The 18,531-nt window shown below is 34.3% G+C and overlaps 2 protein-coding genes across 6 annotated transcripts; both read right to left on the bottom strand.

Moving 5' to 3' along the window:
- Positions 1-54: 54 nt before the first annotated feature.
- LOC127127078 (SKP1-like protein 21) lies at positions 55-14,209 on the bottom strand. 5 transcript variants are annotated; one of them, XM_051056182.1, is made up of 12 exons: positions 14,134-14,209; positions 13,912-13,954; positions 5,839-5,923; positions 5,583-5,760; positions 4,600-4,824; positions 4,293-4,484; positions 4,099-4,209; positions 3,851-3,929; positions 3,137-3,237; positions 2,889-3,040; positions 1,078-1,216; positions 55-496 (listed from the first exon to the last, which is right to left on the bottom strand). In XM_051056182.1, exons 4-11 carry the CDS (start codon positions 5,616-5,618, stop codon positions 1,081-1,083), a joined length of 1,032 nt encoding a protein of 343 aa, XP_050912139.1. In that variant the 5' UTR covers positions 5,619-5,760; positions 5,839-5,923; positions 13,912-13,954; positions 14,134-14,209; the 3' UTR covers positions 55-496; positions 1,078-1,080. The 5 variants fall into 5 exon arrangements, with proteins under 5 accessions (XP_050912139.1, XP_050912140.1, XP_050912137.1 ...); XM_051056183.1 differs by having other exon boundaries at positions 5,583-5,704; XM_051056180.1 differs by lacking the exons at positions 13,912-13,954; positions 14,134-14,209 and adding an exon at positions 6,350-6,492.
- LOC127130886 (uncharacterized) lies at positions 13,734-17,999 on the bottom strand. Its single transcript, XM_051059844.1, has 9 exons — positions 17,932-17,999; positions 17,548-17,852; positions 17,248-17,430; positions 17,061-17,171; positions 16,939-16,988; positions 14,374-14,423; positions 14,144-14,199; positions 13,912-13,954; positions 13,734-13,751 (listed from the first exon to the last, which is right to left on the bottom strand). The coding sequence occupies exons 2-9, from the start codon at positions 17,697-17,699 to the stop codon at positions 13,734-13,736; spliced, it is 663 nt and encodes a 220-aa protein (XP_050915801.1). The 5' UTR covers positions 17,700-17,852; positions 17,932-17,999.
- Between the last annotated feature and the right edge of the window lie 532 nt (positions 18,000-18,531).

Genomic DNA, 18,531 nt, shown 5'->3' with positions numbered 1-18,531 from the left:
GTCAGGCAAGTAACAACTACTTTAATAGTATCAAAATGCTTTGCACAAACAATGTATTAAACCATCAAATTTCAATCTATTTTTCACCTAGCACAACACAAACCAACAGGCGCAGATTAGCCTTTAAACCTTTTCTTATCTAACAATACATAAATCATCAAGGCACCAATGAGCCTCTAAATCAAAACTCATAAAGGAACAAACCAAAGACAAATGCACAAGTTATATACGTCCCTTACAAGTTACAAGCTCAGAAAACAGTTTTTATTTCTGAATCTTTCCTATAAGTACACAATAGATAGCCCCCAGCATCAAATTGCGCCTGGACTAAGCACCAACAATGAAGTGCAGGAATAAAGTTAAGCAGTAAATCGGAAAAATAAAAACGACTGACATGCCACACTTTTCTAGCGCTTGTCAGCAACTCTCAAAATTGTTCCGGCCGTAGGCCAGATGGGTAGGCTTGTGCAGATTCATTTCCATTCTGAGTCAAGTCCTGTACATGAAAAGATAAATGTAAGAAATGGTATGGAACACAATCAATTTTAACACCAAAAGACAGGTAAGCCATAATCAAGTGAAAGTTCTTTATTATTAAACAACACCCTGAATAAATTTGAACTCAAACAAAGGAGATAAAAAACAGACTACTGTTTCAGAGAAGAAATTTATTGGCTGAATTGCATATCATGGTCCAAAAGTTGAAAGTACATGATAAGATGCAACTTTTACTCAGCATGGCAGGGTATGCTACTATGCTAACAGACTACATGTATAAAATGGGGACACTTGTGCCATAGTTATGACTGTTGGATAGGAATTTATACTATTCAATGAATCCAACGGTTAACAGTACATCGATGGGATGGAGGCTAGGGTGAGGCACCTACAATGTGCCGCCACCCATTTTCATCCATTAAGTATAAGCATAAAAAATACAGAAAAAAAAGAATTTGAAAATGAATGAAATGGAATGCCAAAAATACTATTGTTATGCCGTTAGCTACTAAAAAGGAGTTCTAAAGTTCAGCTAGCATATCACGGATGAGTAAAATAACCACAAAGAGATAGAAAAACCTTTCAAATATTTCGCCTTAGAAGACCATTCCCGTTGGTAGCAAAAAGCGTCGACTTCCTTTCTTGCCCTGATGATAAAAATTCTTGCATCCTTTCCGGCCAGTCAGAATTTAAGCGACGGGCAAAATCTTCTACTTCCCTGTGTCAAAGAATCAAATAAATAAGAACCCGTGTGTATATCATATCATTTTAAAAGCACAGTTGTATAACCATCATGCAAACACACCCTTTATATCAAATTGATATCTTTGTAGCCGAAAATGAATGTGAAAAAGAGATATGGGGAAGACAATTAACAAGAATGCCATGAACAAAGAATTGATCTAGCTCAAGTGGGTGGTAAGAGTAAGATGGGTAGAAGACATAGGTTCAGTTCCTAGAAGACATAGTAAGCTTAATCAATAGTAGAAGCAAAGTTTTAAATGTAGTTTTGTTAATTACTTAAGAGAAAGGGAAGAGGAATTAGTTGTCATCCTAAGCAAGTTTGAATGAACCGGCATCATTGTTAAGATCTCTATTATTGGGTCACCGACAATTGTCCACGCTTCAGATGTCCAATCTTGTGTGAAGTGTATTGAGATCCCACATGAACTAAAGATATGGCTTAGTCCTTATAAGGCTTCAGCAGCCCTCACCATCGTGAGGATATGCTGGGGTTGAGTTGGGTCCAGTTTAAATTCTAAAACGGCAACAAAGTTTATCCTAGATCCATTACTGGCCACCCATATTTCTCCGTACTTCAGATGTCAAAGGCTGAGCATGAAAAAGTGTGTTTATGCCTTACATCGACTAGAGATATGGTCAAATTTGTCCTCATAAGGCTTGGGCAGCCCTCAATCCCATGAACTAGTTTATGGGGTTGAGTTAGGCATAATCCAATTTCTAAGATGCTATAAGAGCTTATCCTATATTTTTCGGGCCACATATGTCTGTCTATGCTCCAGTTGTCCAACCTTGGGTGTAAAAGTATGAGCTAAGATCTTTTTTAGAGGGCCAACCCCATTTTTCCACGCTTCAGATGTTCAATCTTGAACGTGAGAGGTTCTGTTGAGATCAACATCGACTAGAGTTATGGCAGAATTAGTTCTTATAAGGGTTGGTTGAGCATCCCTCACCTCATTGGGCTAGTTTTGGGTTGAATCGGCTCAGACCAAATTCTAAGAATTGTATAAGCGTATATGTAAGAACATATGAAAAGAAACTAAAAAAAACTTACGTACAATAAACAATTTTCATAAACCCTTCTAGACTTTTACAATGTGTTTGCGTCATAAGTTAAGCCTAGATAAGTTTTTCCAAATGCTCCCTAAGTTGACCAAAGTTACACACCAAATCAAAACCATTAGCATTACTTAGCCAATGGTTTTACAATATTAAGGATCATGAAAAATCCATAGTTAGACTGCTATGACATACAATATTACTAAGTTTATCATTCTCCTCCAAAACCAAGACCAAGCTTATAAAATTCAAGTCTAAATCCAACAAAGTTTAACTAAACGTTGTCAAGCCTCGCTCTCTGAAGAACACACAGAACACAGCCACTTCATTTAATTTTCAACCCACTATAGATGATCCAAAAAGTACAATTTGTAGAAGGATAGAGTTCAATCATTCAGATGACTTCCACTGCATATGCTATCAGCAATGCTACTGACCACTAATGACAGGAAAAGCTAGAGATCTGTGACTGCGACTATGCTAAAGACAGTGATAGGTTGACAACCTTGACAGCCATCGACAAAAAAATAAATAAAAATTAGATTGTATAAGCAATCAGTGCAAATATTGTACTTCGAATGGAGCCCAACCTATCAATTTTTTCCTGTAGTGCAGGATCAATCTCATCATCTACATCTCCGTCATCGTCATCATCAAACTCTTTATGATTAAAAGTGCCATCTTCTGTATGCATATTTGAGGTCCCAGCAATTTTATCAGATATAGTATGACCACTTAACTCCTATTGCAAGAAAACAGGCAAAAATCTTTTAGAATTTATATGACATATAATTGATTTTGTTTATTAGGAGAGGAAAAACACAAGAAAAGAAGTAACCTTTTTCGTTTTGGAAGCTTCAGTCAAAAGAGAGCTCTTCTTCTGCTCTTTTTTTCTTCTATTCTTCTTTTTACTCTTAGAAGTTTTAGACCCTTTTGAATCTGCGAAAAATTATTCAACGGTAATTAGCCATTCAAAGAAAACAAAATGGAACATAATTTAAGAACCTATAGCTTTCAAATGATTCCTACGCAAAAAAGAATTATACAACAGTTTTAAATGAACACAATAATGGAATTTTTGGCCTTAAGTAGGGTTCATTGCAACATTTGATTGATCATATTAAAATTCAATATTGGTTGTGCTTTACGGTGAAGACCAAATGTTTTGGGTATGGTTTGCAACAATGGTTGTACAACCCTCTTACATGTCTTGATAATGGTTAATTGTTTGACTTTGTTTTTGGTTCTAGTTTTTGTTGTTGGCTTTGTTCTAGAAGGTATACTATACAGAGTTATCAATCCCGGGAATAGCGGTGCTATCCTGGGAGAGCAGTGCGGAGCGATGGCCGGCGCAATTTGCATCTCGGTTTGAGATAACGGTCGCTTTTTGGCTTGGAGCGTGTCGTGGGAGCGGAGCACTTCCCGGCCTGGAGCGGGTTTCAACCAGCTATTTCTTTTGAATGCAAAAAACCATATTGACCCTTAAAAAAAACTCCAGGTAGAAGGTTGGAAAAATTCCATAAAAAGCAGGAATAAAAGATATTTAAGTTACCTTCATCATTTCCATTAATAAAAGACAAAAGGTCATCAACCGAGCGTTCATCTACATGCTCTCCTTCTAATTCAGCATTCTGAAACATGTGAGAGACCAATTCTTAATCAAGTCAATAGTCTACAGTTTAGAGCATAATATAAAAAAGAGATGCAAGCAAACATCTGTCAAAATTTAGATATAAAGAGAACATCGAACAATGACATACATTGTAGTATGATTAAAATAAAGAAAGAACATTGCAGTACCTTTAACCTCCCACGCTCTTTTAGCTCTTTCCTTTTCTTCGCATACAACCGGTTCAAAAGCCTTATCCTCGGGTCATCGGTTGTGTTTTTCAGAGGCTCCAACTTCTCTTCCTGGATCAAAAGTACGTGTGGAAAATGAAAATTGATCACGAAAGGCATAATCAGCATACACAGTTCTCGCAAGCACCACACACCTCTGTGAGATCATCCGGCAAATGAAATATCTCCCGTATCTCCTCAGGAGATTTTCCTTCAATTATTCTTGCAAGTGTGCGACTTGTAAGATCAACCAGTGGCCTCAACTGAAGGCTGTCTGCGGCAGATGTCAAGTCACAGAGCCGTTTGGTATCCATCCTTATGAATCTTTCATCGTGAGACTTCCGTTCCTATACCAACAATACTCCCTATGTCAAGTCATCTATGGCATTCATTGTCTTTCAGCTTAAATCGCCTAGTATAAAGAAAATGATGGTGGAAAAGCATTAAATAAAGAGGTAGAACCTTGTTTGAGCGACCTGGTACTTGATGAAAACGACAATAATCAAGAACTAAACTCAACATAGCCGGAGTGACTTTTTCAGGAAGGCATATGGCACAATTTTTGGAAGAGCCGGCGCCTTTTTGTATAATTTCTTGACAAATGAAAGGGCAAAACATTGCGATTTCTTGTTCCACCTGTTGGATGGAACCATCCGAAGTCTGAAGCCAAATATATGGCTTCATCATCTGAAAATGAAAATTAGTATCAATATAGTTTAAGTTCAATGTAAAAGGTAAGCAAAGCAAGGTATTGATTCTATAGTAGGGCTTTTTAATTAGATTCAAGTGTAATGATTTGGTCTTTCCAAAAAAGGCAGGTAGAGAGAAAACCATTGAATACACTTTCCTTCTGATTCCCCACACAATGTGTACAATAACAACAAAAATAAAGACAAAACGACAACAACCAAGCATTATCCTACAAAGTGGGGATCGGCGACATGGATCAACTTCCACCATAATGTTCTATCCAGGACCATACTTCTATCCAAATCATTAATCCCGAGATCTTTCTTCATCCTTCTCTGATAATTTTTCTAGGTCTTCCTTTACCTCTACATGTTTGACTCCCCTCCATCTTATTCACTCTCGTTATCACAAAATTTACAGGTCTTCAGGTCTTCTCTCTAAATGCTCAAACCACCTAAGTCTATTTTCCACCATCTTCTCTACTATAGGTGCTACCTCAACACCCTCTCTAATATCATCATTTCTAATCTTATTATGTCTAGTCTTACCACACATCCAACACAACATCCTCGTCTCTCCTACAATTACTTTATTCTCGTGTTGATTCTCGTGCACAACAACATTGATAAAGAAAAAATCAATTTGGTTTAGCTTTGAATGCTATAAAAGAGATAACAACATTGGGCGTAATTCAGGAATTCAAGGGGTATGTTAAATAGAGATACTAATATGAAAGAAGTAAGATATCATCATACCTCTGGTTTAATAACCGACATGTCGATTTCCGACATCTTAAACCAATCCGAAAACTAAAATCTGTTGATATTTGAAGTTCCTTGAAGGGTGTAAACAGTATTTGCTGAGGTAGAAACTAAACCTTCAAGTCCAGAAAACCAGATAACACATTTAAATACTTCTTCCCTCAGAATTAAGCTGTGGCAGCAACATTTCACAGTTCTCAAATGTACATTGTTCACCAAAGTATTTGCAGTGACAAACAAATCTCCTTACCACAAAACACAAAGCAAAACAAGCATACACTTTCAAAAGAGCTGAATGAAGAATAATTCCCCACCTTCCAAATTAAAAGTGAAAGCTGCAAAGTCATAAATAAGAAAGTCACTATTTTTGCTAAATAAGCACTTCTTCACCACACTAAGGATTACAATAACACTAAACCCTTTCAAACACACATTGAAGAGTAATAAGGAAAAAGTTAAATTTATAATTCCTATTACAAAATAAATAGCTATTAGCACCCACCATTTTGCTTATGTCATAATTTCTACAAACCAAACAAAAAGAAAATTCAACAATAATAACAAAAGAAGATTAAAAAACACATTTTGAAGACAACCCATGATTCTATACAACGTGGTTAGGTGATAACAACTAAGGTAAGGCAAAAAAAGAAACAATGGTAAACATTCAAATGGAGCAAGCCAATCCATGCGTTATATGCATTTATGGAGATAGAGAGAGATGGAGAGAGAAAGGGGAAAAGGGGTTGAGCGTGAAGTACCTGAGAACACAGAGGGGGGAAGGAATTGCTTTGAAATGGAGGGAATTGGCGGTTGTCGGCGATGAACAGAAATGGATAGATAGAATAGAAGAGAGAGAAAGAAGAGAGAGAAAGGGGATTTTGGTTTCGATGAGAAAATTAAAAAGAAAAAAAATTGAGAATTTTTTTTTTGTGTTGGGCTATGGACTTACTTTTGGGCCATAGATGATTTCAAGTTTAAATTACTAGTTACACTACTTCTTTTACTCATACTAACAAACCTTTTATTTTGTGCTTGTGTGTATTGTATGAGTTTGTGATCAAAATTAAAACATGTTTTATGAGGTATTTTTAGAATTAATTTGATGTTTGATTTTTGATTAATGATTTAATTAATATTTAATCATTAAGATTGTTTTGTTAGAGTATTAAAGTTTTTGAAAACCCTTCATAAATTTTCAACAAACATAAATAAATCTTATCAAACAACATTAAAATCTTACATAACATTAACATTTTGTATTCTTAACTATTCTCTTTTCTAACCTTTTGTTTAGAAGGCACAAGAAAACATGTTTCAAGATTATTTAAAATATAGATAGAATTGAAAAAAAGAAATAGAGAAAAAAATAAATTGAAAAAATGATATACAGTTGTAAATCTATATCTATATTTTCTACTTCTAGCATACAAACAAGTATAATAACAAAAAAAAATTATAGAGATGGAAAGTAAAATATTTTTAAAAAGTTTTTGTAAAAGAAATGTTAACAAAGAAAACTCAGTTAAAACAATAAAGGTGAAAAAATATTTATAGAGTACAGATTGTGTTGTGTTGGTTGAAAATTTGCATATTGAAATAGTCCTATATTATTTAATTTTGTAAAGGAATGTGGGTCTTAATGATTGAAATCAATCACGAGGATACATAAAAGATATATATATAATTGGATATAAAAAATAAAATAATAGAATTGAATGCAAATAACCATTGATGATAGATGATAAGTGATCTGTTTGGAGCAATTGAGAACAGACACAAGAGAGTGTGAACCAAACAAAAAAAATATGCATAAGAAGCGCACAAGTCATCAAGGATTTGGGGAAAACATCTAGTGGAATTATTCATTTTCTCTCCCTCCGTCGACGGTTGAATAGTATTTTTCCTTCTATCATTTCCATGTACTTGAATTTGCAATTGATTAATAAATTATAACTCCATTAATAGCATTGATTGAAGTTATCAAGAGATTTATTTCGTGTGTGATTATAATTATGACCTTAACATTTTGTGTTTTCATTGCCACCATTTTCATTGAGGAAAACACTTGGATGAAAACCATGAAGACTTCCATTACCACCATCGCGCGCTACCTTGATACAGTTAATAGAATATAACGTTCATGATCGTGCAGAGGACCGTACTCGAATGGAGCTAGTTAAAGACTAACTCAGTCTCTTGAATACGCTAGTTCCTCCTTCTCTAGTGCGAAGAAATCTCCTCGGTCATCGTCACATCCTCCCTTTCATATCATAAATGTCAAATTAGACCTTTCCTAATTCAATGGCTTCGACGTGTTACACTGGATCTTTATGGAAGAACAATTTTTTTTAGTATTATACAATTTCAGATCCAAGATGCCCCGTCATTATTGTAGTTCACGTGAACCAATAGGCAGTACCTTGGCTTTAGATGATGGTACATAACAACCTCATTTAGTCCTAATTGGAGTTCACATGCTCCCTCAAACTTGAATTGGGTCATTCACTGTATGAATTATCAAGCCAGATCCTCATTAAGCTTAGTCAAACCAACATTGTTGCCTCATACTACACAATTTTCACCACTTTATCCAATAGGGTTGACGAACTCAGTCCAACTGCCATATTATATTGTTTTACTATTGGGCTTAAGCCATACCTCACACGTGATGTTGTAGCCCTAACCCATAATTCCATATCCAAAGCCCTGACTCTGGCCAAATTGTTTGGGCAATTCTTTTCTCACCCTTATATCTTCTAACAAAACCTTAGTGAAAACCTAAAAATGTCCCTAAAGTTTAGAGATACATCTCTAGACGCATCATTTATACACAAAATAAATGCAAATGGTTGAGCTTCCCTCACTTTGCCAAAGTTTAATTTGAAGATGTATATTTGTATGTGTTTTTAGGGTTTGTCCGCATATGCATTTTCAAATTAACCTGTTTTTTTCAAATTCATTAGTTTGTTCGAATATGCATCTCTGAACGCGTTTAATTTATATAATACACAGACATACCCTCTCTCTTCTCTTTCTTCATTTTACATACTTTTGAGAAACTCTCAGGAGATGATGGTCATTTATTTGGGAGTTAACCCGATGGAGGCCCTGATGTAGTGTGAGAGCACCAAAGGTGTCCATGCCAAATTTTTATACTTGAATAAGCTTTATGGAGAAAACTTGGAGTTAGTCAAAGAAGCTAACAACGATGATTTATAGGTTACCCACCACCATGAGTATGCTTTGAGGTGTTACCTTCTATTCTTGGTTGACACGTCTATGTTTATGGACAAAAGTGCAACCTATGTCGATGTGGCATACCTTAAGTACTTCATCGACTAGCCGGTCATTCACGAGTCGAGCTAAGGGGCCGCTTGTTTGGTATACTTGTACTCCAAGTTAAGCAAAGGTTCACTTTAGACGATAAAGCAAATGACAGTCATCAGAGTATGTCAGCCAGATCTCAATGGTCTTATGTGGATGGTTGCATAACTTGGTTCTACAGTGTGTCACTCCCTATCATGACACCAAACGCTCATAGACGTCCACATAGGCCTACTCATGAGGAGATTCTGGAGAATGAGTAGGCCAAGGATGACGATGTCATTGATGTGTTTTCAATATGTCAAAATATTATGTGGATTACGTATGAAGGCATAAAGTCTAGGTTGTTTGAGAGAGGTGACGATGAGTTGCCCTAGCACGTTCCATTCTTACCGAGGAATGGAATGCCTTAGGTTAGTGACAGCAAAGGAGGAGCCAGGGGTTAGGATTAGGCATACGCAATAGCTTATGCTTTTTTTTCTTCGTATTTTGGGATGTTTTAGTATTATTTTCCATACTTTTAGAATAATGTTTATAAAATTATGGGATATTTTTTTAATTAATGCATTACCTTGTTCTAAGATGTTCATGTTTGTTAATGTTTGAATCAACTTATGGCATTTTTAATCGAATTGAAATTACATTAGATTAAAAAAAAATACAAACTCGGGACAATGTTTCTACCCAAGATGCATGCAACTAAGTTTTCGGAGATGCATATCCGAAATAGGTGTTATCAGGAATGCATCTTCGAATTAACCCTAGAGATATTCGCAGATGCATCTCATGACCAATTTTTTGGCAAAAATGAGGTGGCTGCAAAGGATGAGGAGATTTAAGGTGCATCTGGAGATGCATCTTCAAAAATACCTGAGGATAATTTTGGGTTTTCATAGGTGTGAGGCACGCCATAAGGGTGGGGAAATAAATTCCCATTGTTTGGGGAGAAATACATATACCTAACAAAAAACACTTACCCTGCCCAACTCACTAAACATGCCTTACCCCCACTCACAAAAACATAAACTTGCCTCCATTACTTCCAACTCCACCATCAAAACTACCATATAATCCTCTTTGTAACCTTAATGTCAAAAGCATCACACTGGCAAAAGTTCAACTTTGACGGGGTAAAAGGACTATGTTACTATTCTGACGTGAAATTCATCATTTCCCACAAGTGCCCTAATGAACATTTATGTATGTTGTTAGTTGACGATGATGATACCATTGACCCCTAATTTAACCCATATGATCCAACCCCAAACCTCGATGAACAAGGCTAGATATCAGAGCACCATTTATCGTTTGATGCTTTAAGTAGTTTGATGGGAGCCAACACCTTGTGTTTCAACGAGCACATACAATGCATGGGGATTTAAATACTTCCAAATAGTGGAATCCAATGCAATTTCCTTCAACCAAAGATTTCTTATTGTCTCAAAATTTCGGTCCATTTTCCATGTAAGTTCCAAATGATGGTGGGTAATGGTAACAATTTAACTTTTGAAGGCTACATTCCCTATTTATCACTCTTAGTTCAAGGTGATATGGTTCATATTTTGATGTATTTGCTTTCTTTCACTGGAGGTGATTTAGTGATGGGTGCACCTTGGTTAAAAACATTGGTACCACACATAGTAGATTATGACACTTTGTCCATTAAATTGTATTTGTAAAATTCGTTTATTATTCTCCATGGTGAACAAACTATTACTTTGGCACGAGCGCAATTCCCTCATATTCTTTGCCTTCAGAATACCAATTCGATTTTTTCCTCATTTATGCTATAATTCCAATTGGTGAGAACTCGGGCAGCCAATACATTGGCTTCCTGAGGACTTACTACTTGACTTACACACCTTGATATCCTCTTTCATGGGTGTCTTTGGTGAACCAGTGGATCTTTCACTTTCTCGTGCTCAGAATTATGTGATTCCATTATTGATAAGAAATAATTCTATTAAGGTACAACCTTATCGCTATCCTCATTGCCAAAAGGAACAAATTGAGAAAATGGTTAATGATATGTTGAACCAATGTATTATTTAGACTAGTTCTAATTATTTCTCATCTCTGATTTAACTAGTGAATAAGAAGGATGTCACATGGCGCTTTTGTAATTATTATAGTGCCTTTAGCGCTATCATAGTCAAGGACAACTTCCCCATCCCGACTATAGATGAATTATTAAAAAGACTCTTTGGTGCAACATATTTCTTTAAACTGGATTTATGTTCTAGTTACCAAAAAAATTGGTGAAGTCTGAAGACAAGTTTAAGATGACTTTTCAGACTCATCATGCATTGTACAAATGGTTGGTCATGCATTCAGTTTATCTAATGCCCCGACATCATTTCATGGCATCGTGAATAAGGTTTTTTGGGATAAACTCAGAAAATTGATCTTAGTGTTTTTCAACGATATCCTAACTTATAGTCCATCTTGGATAACACATATGGAACATATGTAAGTTGTGTTAGGATTGTTGTGCAACTCACCTTATTTTCCAAATTTTATAAATGTTGTTTTGGCATGACTTAGGTGGACTATTTCAGTCACATAATCTTTATCTAGGGTGTGGAAATGGATGATTCTAAGACTAAGGTTGTTCTTGATTGGACTATTCCCACCAACATCAAGCAACTCAGAGGTTCTGGCTTATCTAAATATTATCGCTAGTTTATTAGAGGTTATGCTACCATTGGAGCTCCATTGACTTCCCTATTAAAATAATGCATGTTTGTATGGATTTCTCAAGATTGCTATCACACTAGTAGCTTATAATTCCCCTAAGACTGCTATCACACAGGCCCCAGTCCTTGCCCTTCCTGATTTTCAGCAACAATTTACTCAAGAAATTAATGCTTTAGGCTTCGGTATCAGCGTTATCCTCAGCCAAGCTAAACAATAATTGCTTACTTTTCCCAAAAGACTTTCTCCAAGGATGCAAAAACACTCGACATGTGTATGCAAAATCTATGCCATAATTGAGGTTATGGATAAATTTTGGCACTAGGGCAATTATTCATTAATAATAAGGATTAAAAAATGTTTGAAGTCCTTGACGAATCGAAACATTCATACACCATAACAACAACATTGGTTGCACAAATTTTTTGGTGCATGATTTTACCATTAAGTACAAACAATTTGCATAAAAATCTCAACAGTCATCAAGGACAATAGGAAAATATTTGGTGGAGTTATTCCTTTTCTCCCTCTAGCTATGGTTGAGTAGTATTTCTCCTTCTATCATTTCCATGTACTTAAATTTCCTCAAAACGGTTGTACTTATACTTGTTATTTTTTGTAGTTGAATGATAAATTGTAACTTCATTTATAATAGTGAGTGAATTTACGTAAAGAACTATTTATTGTGTGATTATGCTTCAAACCTTAATAGGAGTCCAAAGCTATACAATAGATTCAAATTCTTCATTACAAAATGCATCAGTGTAAAGCCCTTTAAGTTTGTATTTGAATTTTTATTTTCTCTTATCTTCTTGTATTAAGTGTTGTGAGGTTAAACATTTTCGTTGAATGGTGTAGGTGTATTGAGGCCTTGGGGTGGTTGAGAGTAGTTTACTTTTTATAACAATCTTGACATAGTGGTATTCTTTGGTTGTCATTTGACAACGATCATGGTTTTTTCTCCTATTTGGAGCTTCCATGTTATATTTTTGTGTTGTTATTGTGTTATTTTTTTATATGCTTATTTTTTCCAACAAGTGATATCAAGACCCTAGGTTAAATATTTGTCTGATCTTGAACATCAGAAAAGAAATTTTATACTATGTGTTGGTAAGGAAAAGATTTTGGTTGTATGAAAGGTTTCAACTGCAGTGTCAAGCTTTTCAAGTGCAATGAAGCTTGAATTAGCGAAATTTGATGGAAGGATCAATTTTGTCTTATGGAAAATTCAAGTCAAAGATGTATTGATTCAATTAGAATTATACAGGACATTGAAAGAAGACATTTCTAACAGGGATGACAAGAAGTGGGAAGAACTATATTTGAGAGATTTGAGTATAATATGCATGTCTTTGGCTAAGAATATTGTTGCAAATGTCATTGGTACATATTCAACCAAAGAACTTTGGGAGAAACTTATATAGTTATACCCAAGGAAAGGGTATTTCAAATCAGTTATTGTTGAATGAGTAGTTTCGTAGCTTGTATATGGTTGAAAATACAAAAGTATCTGATCACTTAAGTATTGTCAATGTATAGTTCATGAATTATAAACTATTGGTGTAAAGATTGACGAAGAAGATAAGACTTGGGACTCATATAGTCTCTTCCACCTTTTTATGATCATATTAAACTTGTTTTGATACACGAAAAAAAGTTGAGTTTTGAGGAAGTTGTAAGTAAAATTATTTCAGAGGAAAGAAGATTGAAGAGTGAGGATAATACTTCACCAAGCTCAACGTTGATCGCTAGATGAATATCTTATTTGAAGAAAAATAATGAAATGAGTGTGAGATGATGATATTTTTTGAAATTTTAGATGTGTGTCCTTATGACATTTTCACTGTCATGGAAAAGAATGAGTTATTTCTAGAGGATTGACGCATGAGCATTAAACACGATGAATCATCACTCAAATTATCTTCCTTTTTTTAATCTCTTAATCACTATTTGTTATGTTAAACTTTAATAAGATGCATTTATTTATTTTTTAAATAGAAAAAAGAGGTCTTTAATATGTAAGATAATAATGTTTCTTATGTGAGGTCTAAAGCCCTTGCTTTAGCAGACTTACCCTTGAGCCGACCATGATAATGATACACGTTATTTTATGGTGGATCAAGATCAAAGATCCTTAATCCTCTGTATATATGGATTTCATGATTTAGTTAATATTAAACAATATTGATCTAACTCTATTATACAATTGAACCCTAATTAATTGTACATAACAATTCTATGGTTAATGTATTTTAAAAATTATCGAAAATATAAACAAGAAAAATCAATTGATGAATAGTACCTTAGTAGTGAGGAAAATGAATGTCTTGAGTAGATTCTGCAATCTGTATAATCAAATATGGTTAGCAATTTAAAACATCGATATCGATTTGACAATATAATATAATTAAATCGAGATATCATCGATTTGACAATATATAACAACTTTAATACGATTACATGAGTAGTACAAATGTAACGTTTAAGACTAGAACAATGAGGATCAAGATGATTTAATTCTTACTCTCAAGAACCTTGTAGCAATAAGATGTTGAATCGCCTCTTCAGTTTTCAAAGCGCCGCAAAATACCTGAAAAGATACAAAAAATAAAGATTTTAAGTTTTAACCCTAAGAAACATAAGAGGTGTTTCAAGTAACATATTTATAAACGATAACTATATGGGCCAATTGAAAGCCCATTTTGGAGAATTTTACCTAACACCCTCCAAATTAAATATTCCCCCCTACTATATACAATTTTACCAAAATATCCTTAACAAAAGTGTTCGATTTTTTGAAAAAACCGTAATTTTCTGCATTTTTGGATTAATATACCGGATTTTTACGACATTCTATATTTATGGATTTTTTTTTTAGTTTTCCCGAATTTTTTGTATATTTATCGGATTTTTGAAAAAACTAGTATAAAAACATAGTTTTTACACCTATTATTTAAAAATAGGTGTAAAATCATAATTTGTTTTCAAAAACATATGATTTTATACCAATTTTTTCAAAAATCTGGTATAAATTCATGATTTTATACCGATTTTTCAAATATCTAAAAAAAATAAAAAATATCAGATTTATCAAAAAATATGGTAGTGTTAACTTCATTTTTTATTGGTCTATCGGTAGGGGTGTACGTGGACCGGTTTGGGTTAAGTTTGGTCAAACTCAATACTCAATCCATATAGGACATCCTAGTTTGGGTTATGTAAAATAACCACCCGTTTACACCAATGAATCGGTTTGGGCAAATCCACTAATTTTTGGATTGGACTGGGTTGGGTAGTGGGTTTGTTCAAATAATTTTTCTTTTTTTATTAATATTAAATGACAAAATGACGAGTCATCATATTTTTTTCTTAAAAATTACTCAACATTTAAATTTTCTTTAAAAAAACTAGATAACCTATTTTTACTATCTTTTAGCATCGTAAAATAAAAAATTATATCATCAACTAATAAAATTAGCATGACATACTTGCAACAAATTAAAGTTGTATGACATAAAATTGTATTAGCATTAAAACAATTAAAGAGTAAAAGGTTCAAAATTAGTTAAAGTCATGATTCACTAAAATAGTAAATCTTAAGAGACTAAAATTACAACAACTAAGATAATATTTATCAAAATCATTAAAATTGTAATAATAAATGTTTGATTAATGGGTCAACGATTTTTTGGGTTTAGGTTTGGTTTTACCCGAAATTCGATTTTTTAAATGAATTTTTTAGTTTTTAAACTCATATCCACCAAATTACCTGATCCAACCCGTTTTTTTGGATGGATTTGACTGGATTTTGTGGGTTGACCCAACCTATATACACCCTTATTTATCGGGATATGAACTACCGGATTTTTAAAAAAAATGAAAACTTTCAAACATACTGGATTTATCAAAAAATCTGATAGTTTTAACTTCGTTTTTTATAAGTATATCCAATATGAACTACAAGATTTTTTAAAAATTCAAAAATTTACAGGATTTTACTGGATTTTTAAAAGTTTCGATAAAAATGCATATCAAATTTTTTGCTCACACTACCGAGTTTTCACGCGAGAGAGAAAAAATTTCAATATCTTATTAGAGAAAAAAATAAGAGGAACATTTTAGTCAATATGAAAATTTTGGTGTGGGTAAGTATAATTTGGATGGTAACAAGTAAAATTTTCCCCATTTTTCTTTTAAAGGTTCACTACAACAAACAAGACCTTAGACAGCGCTTTTTTTAGCCTTAGACAGCGCTTTAAAGCGCTGTCTAAACCTCCGCTGCTAAAGGTTTAGACAGCGCTTTTTTAAATCTTAAAAGCGCTGTCTAAGCCCCCCCCCCCCCCTTAGACAGCGCTTTGGCCAAAAGCGCTTTATAAGACCCTCTTATTTTAAATTTTTTAGGTATACCTTAGACAGCGCTTTTGAAAAAAGCGCTGTCTAAGCCCCACCCCTTAGACAACGCTTTGGCCAAAAGCGCTTTCTAAGACCCTCCTATTTAAATTTTTTAGGTATACCTTAGACAGCGCTTTTCAAAAAGCGCTGTCTAAGCCCCCCCCCCCCCTTAGACAGCGCTTTTGCCTAAAGCGCTTTCTAATCCCCCCCTTAGACAGCGCTTTTTACAAAAGCGTTGTCTAAGGTATACGAAAATTTTTGAAGCTTTTGTTTTAAACCACATTTTTTCCAGGTTTATAAACCAGAATTTCTACCTGTTTTCAACCAGATTTTGACAGACAATTATCACATTTTATATATGCCATTTTGGCCTTTTTTCTACCAATTTTTGGCTAACAAATATATATATACCAATTCAAACCAATTTTGCCTTAAATGTATCAAAATATATACAAATTTATGTACACATTTACAAGTCATTACATATACTACAAATGTACACATTAATTACACAAATTTATGAACAAACATTGAGCTCTAACATGAATTGACACCACTCCTCTTTGATTTCGTCCACTTGATCCTTTGTATAAAATGCACACTTGAATTCCTCAAAGTACTACATAATAATATAACATATTTTGAATTAATTCCAACTATTTAATTATATGAGATATGTGTAAATATAAAAATAACTCATAAGTTAGAAATACATACATCGGTGGGAATCTTTAATTGGCCCAAAGCAAGAGTATCTCGCATAAACCTCAACATGAAATACCCGCAATCTATTTGATTACGTTGTTGAGGACACTACATATGAAAAAAAAATATGGATTATAAATCCTAAGTTTTATCAAGTGTCATCACTAATATAATAAAAAATGTGGTAATTAAAAATATACCGCCACTTTAATCCATGTAATGGAGTTGGCGCCCCTCCTTGAGGTTTGGATAACTCGTTGGGCCCGAAAAGCTTGTAGGACGCTAATAAAATAAAAATGAAGCAATTAGAACAATTCACATAAACTAAGAAAATTTTTGAACATTCTCACTTACGTGTCAATTAGGACCTTCATATCCGGGTATGTTGTCCAATCATTTCCTAACGAGTCAAGATAATACACAATTTCTCGGATAGGATTGATTGCGAGCAACAACCAATGTCCACTGTAATGATTAGGCAAATGTTAGATGGTAACTTGGAAAATAATTATAATAGATGAATTTAGAATGAAATGCTAACCCGGTATTAAACGGTATAAAAAACAACTTCTCCGCATCTTTATTGTCCATGAGGATCCGAAGAACGTACTCCGTCACGGTATCCGGTCTATTTAAGATTAAAACTAAGTTGACGGTCGCGGGTGCTAAGAATCCGAATGACACGTCCAAACCATTGGGGCGCATCAATTTGTCATACAAAAACCTAATATAAAAACATCATTAACACCTCTTTTGAAACATAAAGTAAACCGGATTAACATAAAGTAAACATCATTAACATAAGTTGTTTAATTTATAAAACAAAGTAGACCGGATTTACCTAATATATGTATTGACAACGTTGACGCCGATTTCTTCATGACTAAAAACTTGCATGAAGTCTTCATTACCAATCATTTGGTCGTAATCAAAGCCGAAAATCCCTACCTCCATATGTAGGGTCCGAACACCTCCGGTCGGTATATCGGTCATCTCTAGAAATGTCCTGAGGCACGACCTATACTTGGTGGTAGTTTTTTTCCTAGCTACGGTCTTCTTAGCACCAGAACTTTTTACCCGTGCGGAGGCGTTGCTAACCTCCTTTTTTTGTTGTGCGGAGGCATTGCTAACCTCATTTTCTTGAAGCTACATGTCATATAAATAGTTAGATCAAATTAAGAATGTAACAACTTCCATGAATATATGTCATATAATTGTATATTACCTCTTTTCTTGAAACCGTGGACTCGGTATGCCGTGGAATCGCATTATCTTTTGATTTGGATTTTGTGGGAGTCTATTTAACATAACCAAGGAAAATATGTAAGTAAAATTTTAAGCATAAATTTTAAACTTTGAATATACACATTAAAGTTAACATAAGTTTTAAGCATACCTCATATCCTACGCATATGAGGTTTGTCGGCCATGCAACAAACGAACCTACTGCTTCGTGCACCGTTGTTGCATCCGAATCATCGCTAGGATATGGTAATGCTGCATTCGGCTCAACTGCAATATCAACTGATACCTTCAAACATCCAGCAGGGAGCTCTCTAGTGTGGAGTAATACTCCGCTAACGTTATGCATTTTTCCCTTGCCAACCATCTGATAGTATGGTGACGACAAATACAGCTGACAATGGGAAATGTCCTAAAACCAATAATAACAAGAAATCGTTAATGTGTATATATGTCAAATACATAATTTAAGCAAATAGTTCAATTTAAGACAATTATATGTAATTACCTCTGGAATGTTCGGCTGAAAGGTACAGTTGATACTGTTTTTGTCCGAAGCATCTCTGTATACTGTTGAGGCGCT

This window comes from Lathyrus oleraceus, chromosome 3 (genome assembly GCF_024323335.1).
Source record: "Lathyrus oleraceus cultivar Zhongwan6 chromosome 3, CAAS_Psat_ZW6_1.0, whole genome shotgun sequence".
NCBI lineage: Eukaryota > Viridiplantae > Streptophyta > Magnoliopsida > Fabales > Fabaceae > Lathyrus > Lathyrus oleraceus.
Note: the sequence above shows the minus strand (reverse complement) of the source record. Positions and strands in the feature narration are given on the sequence as shown.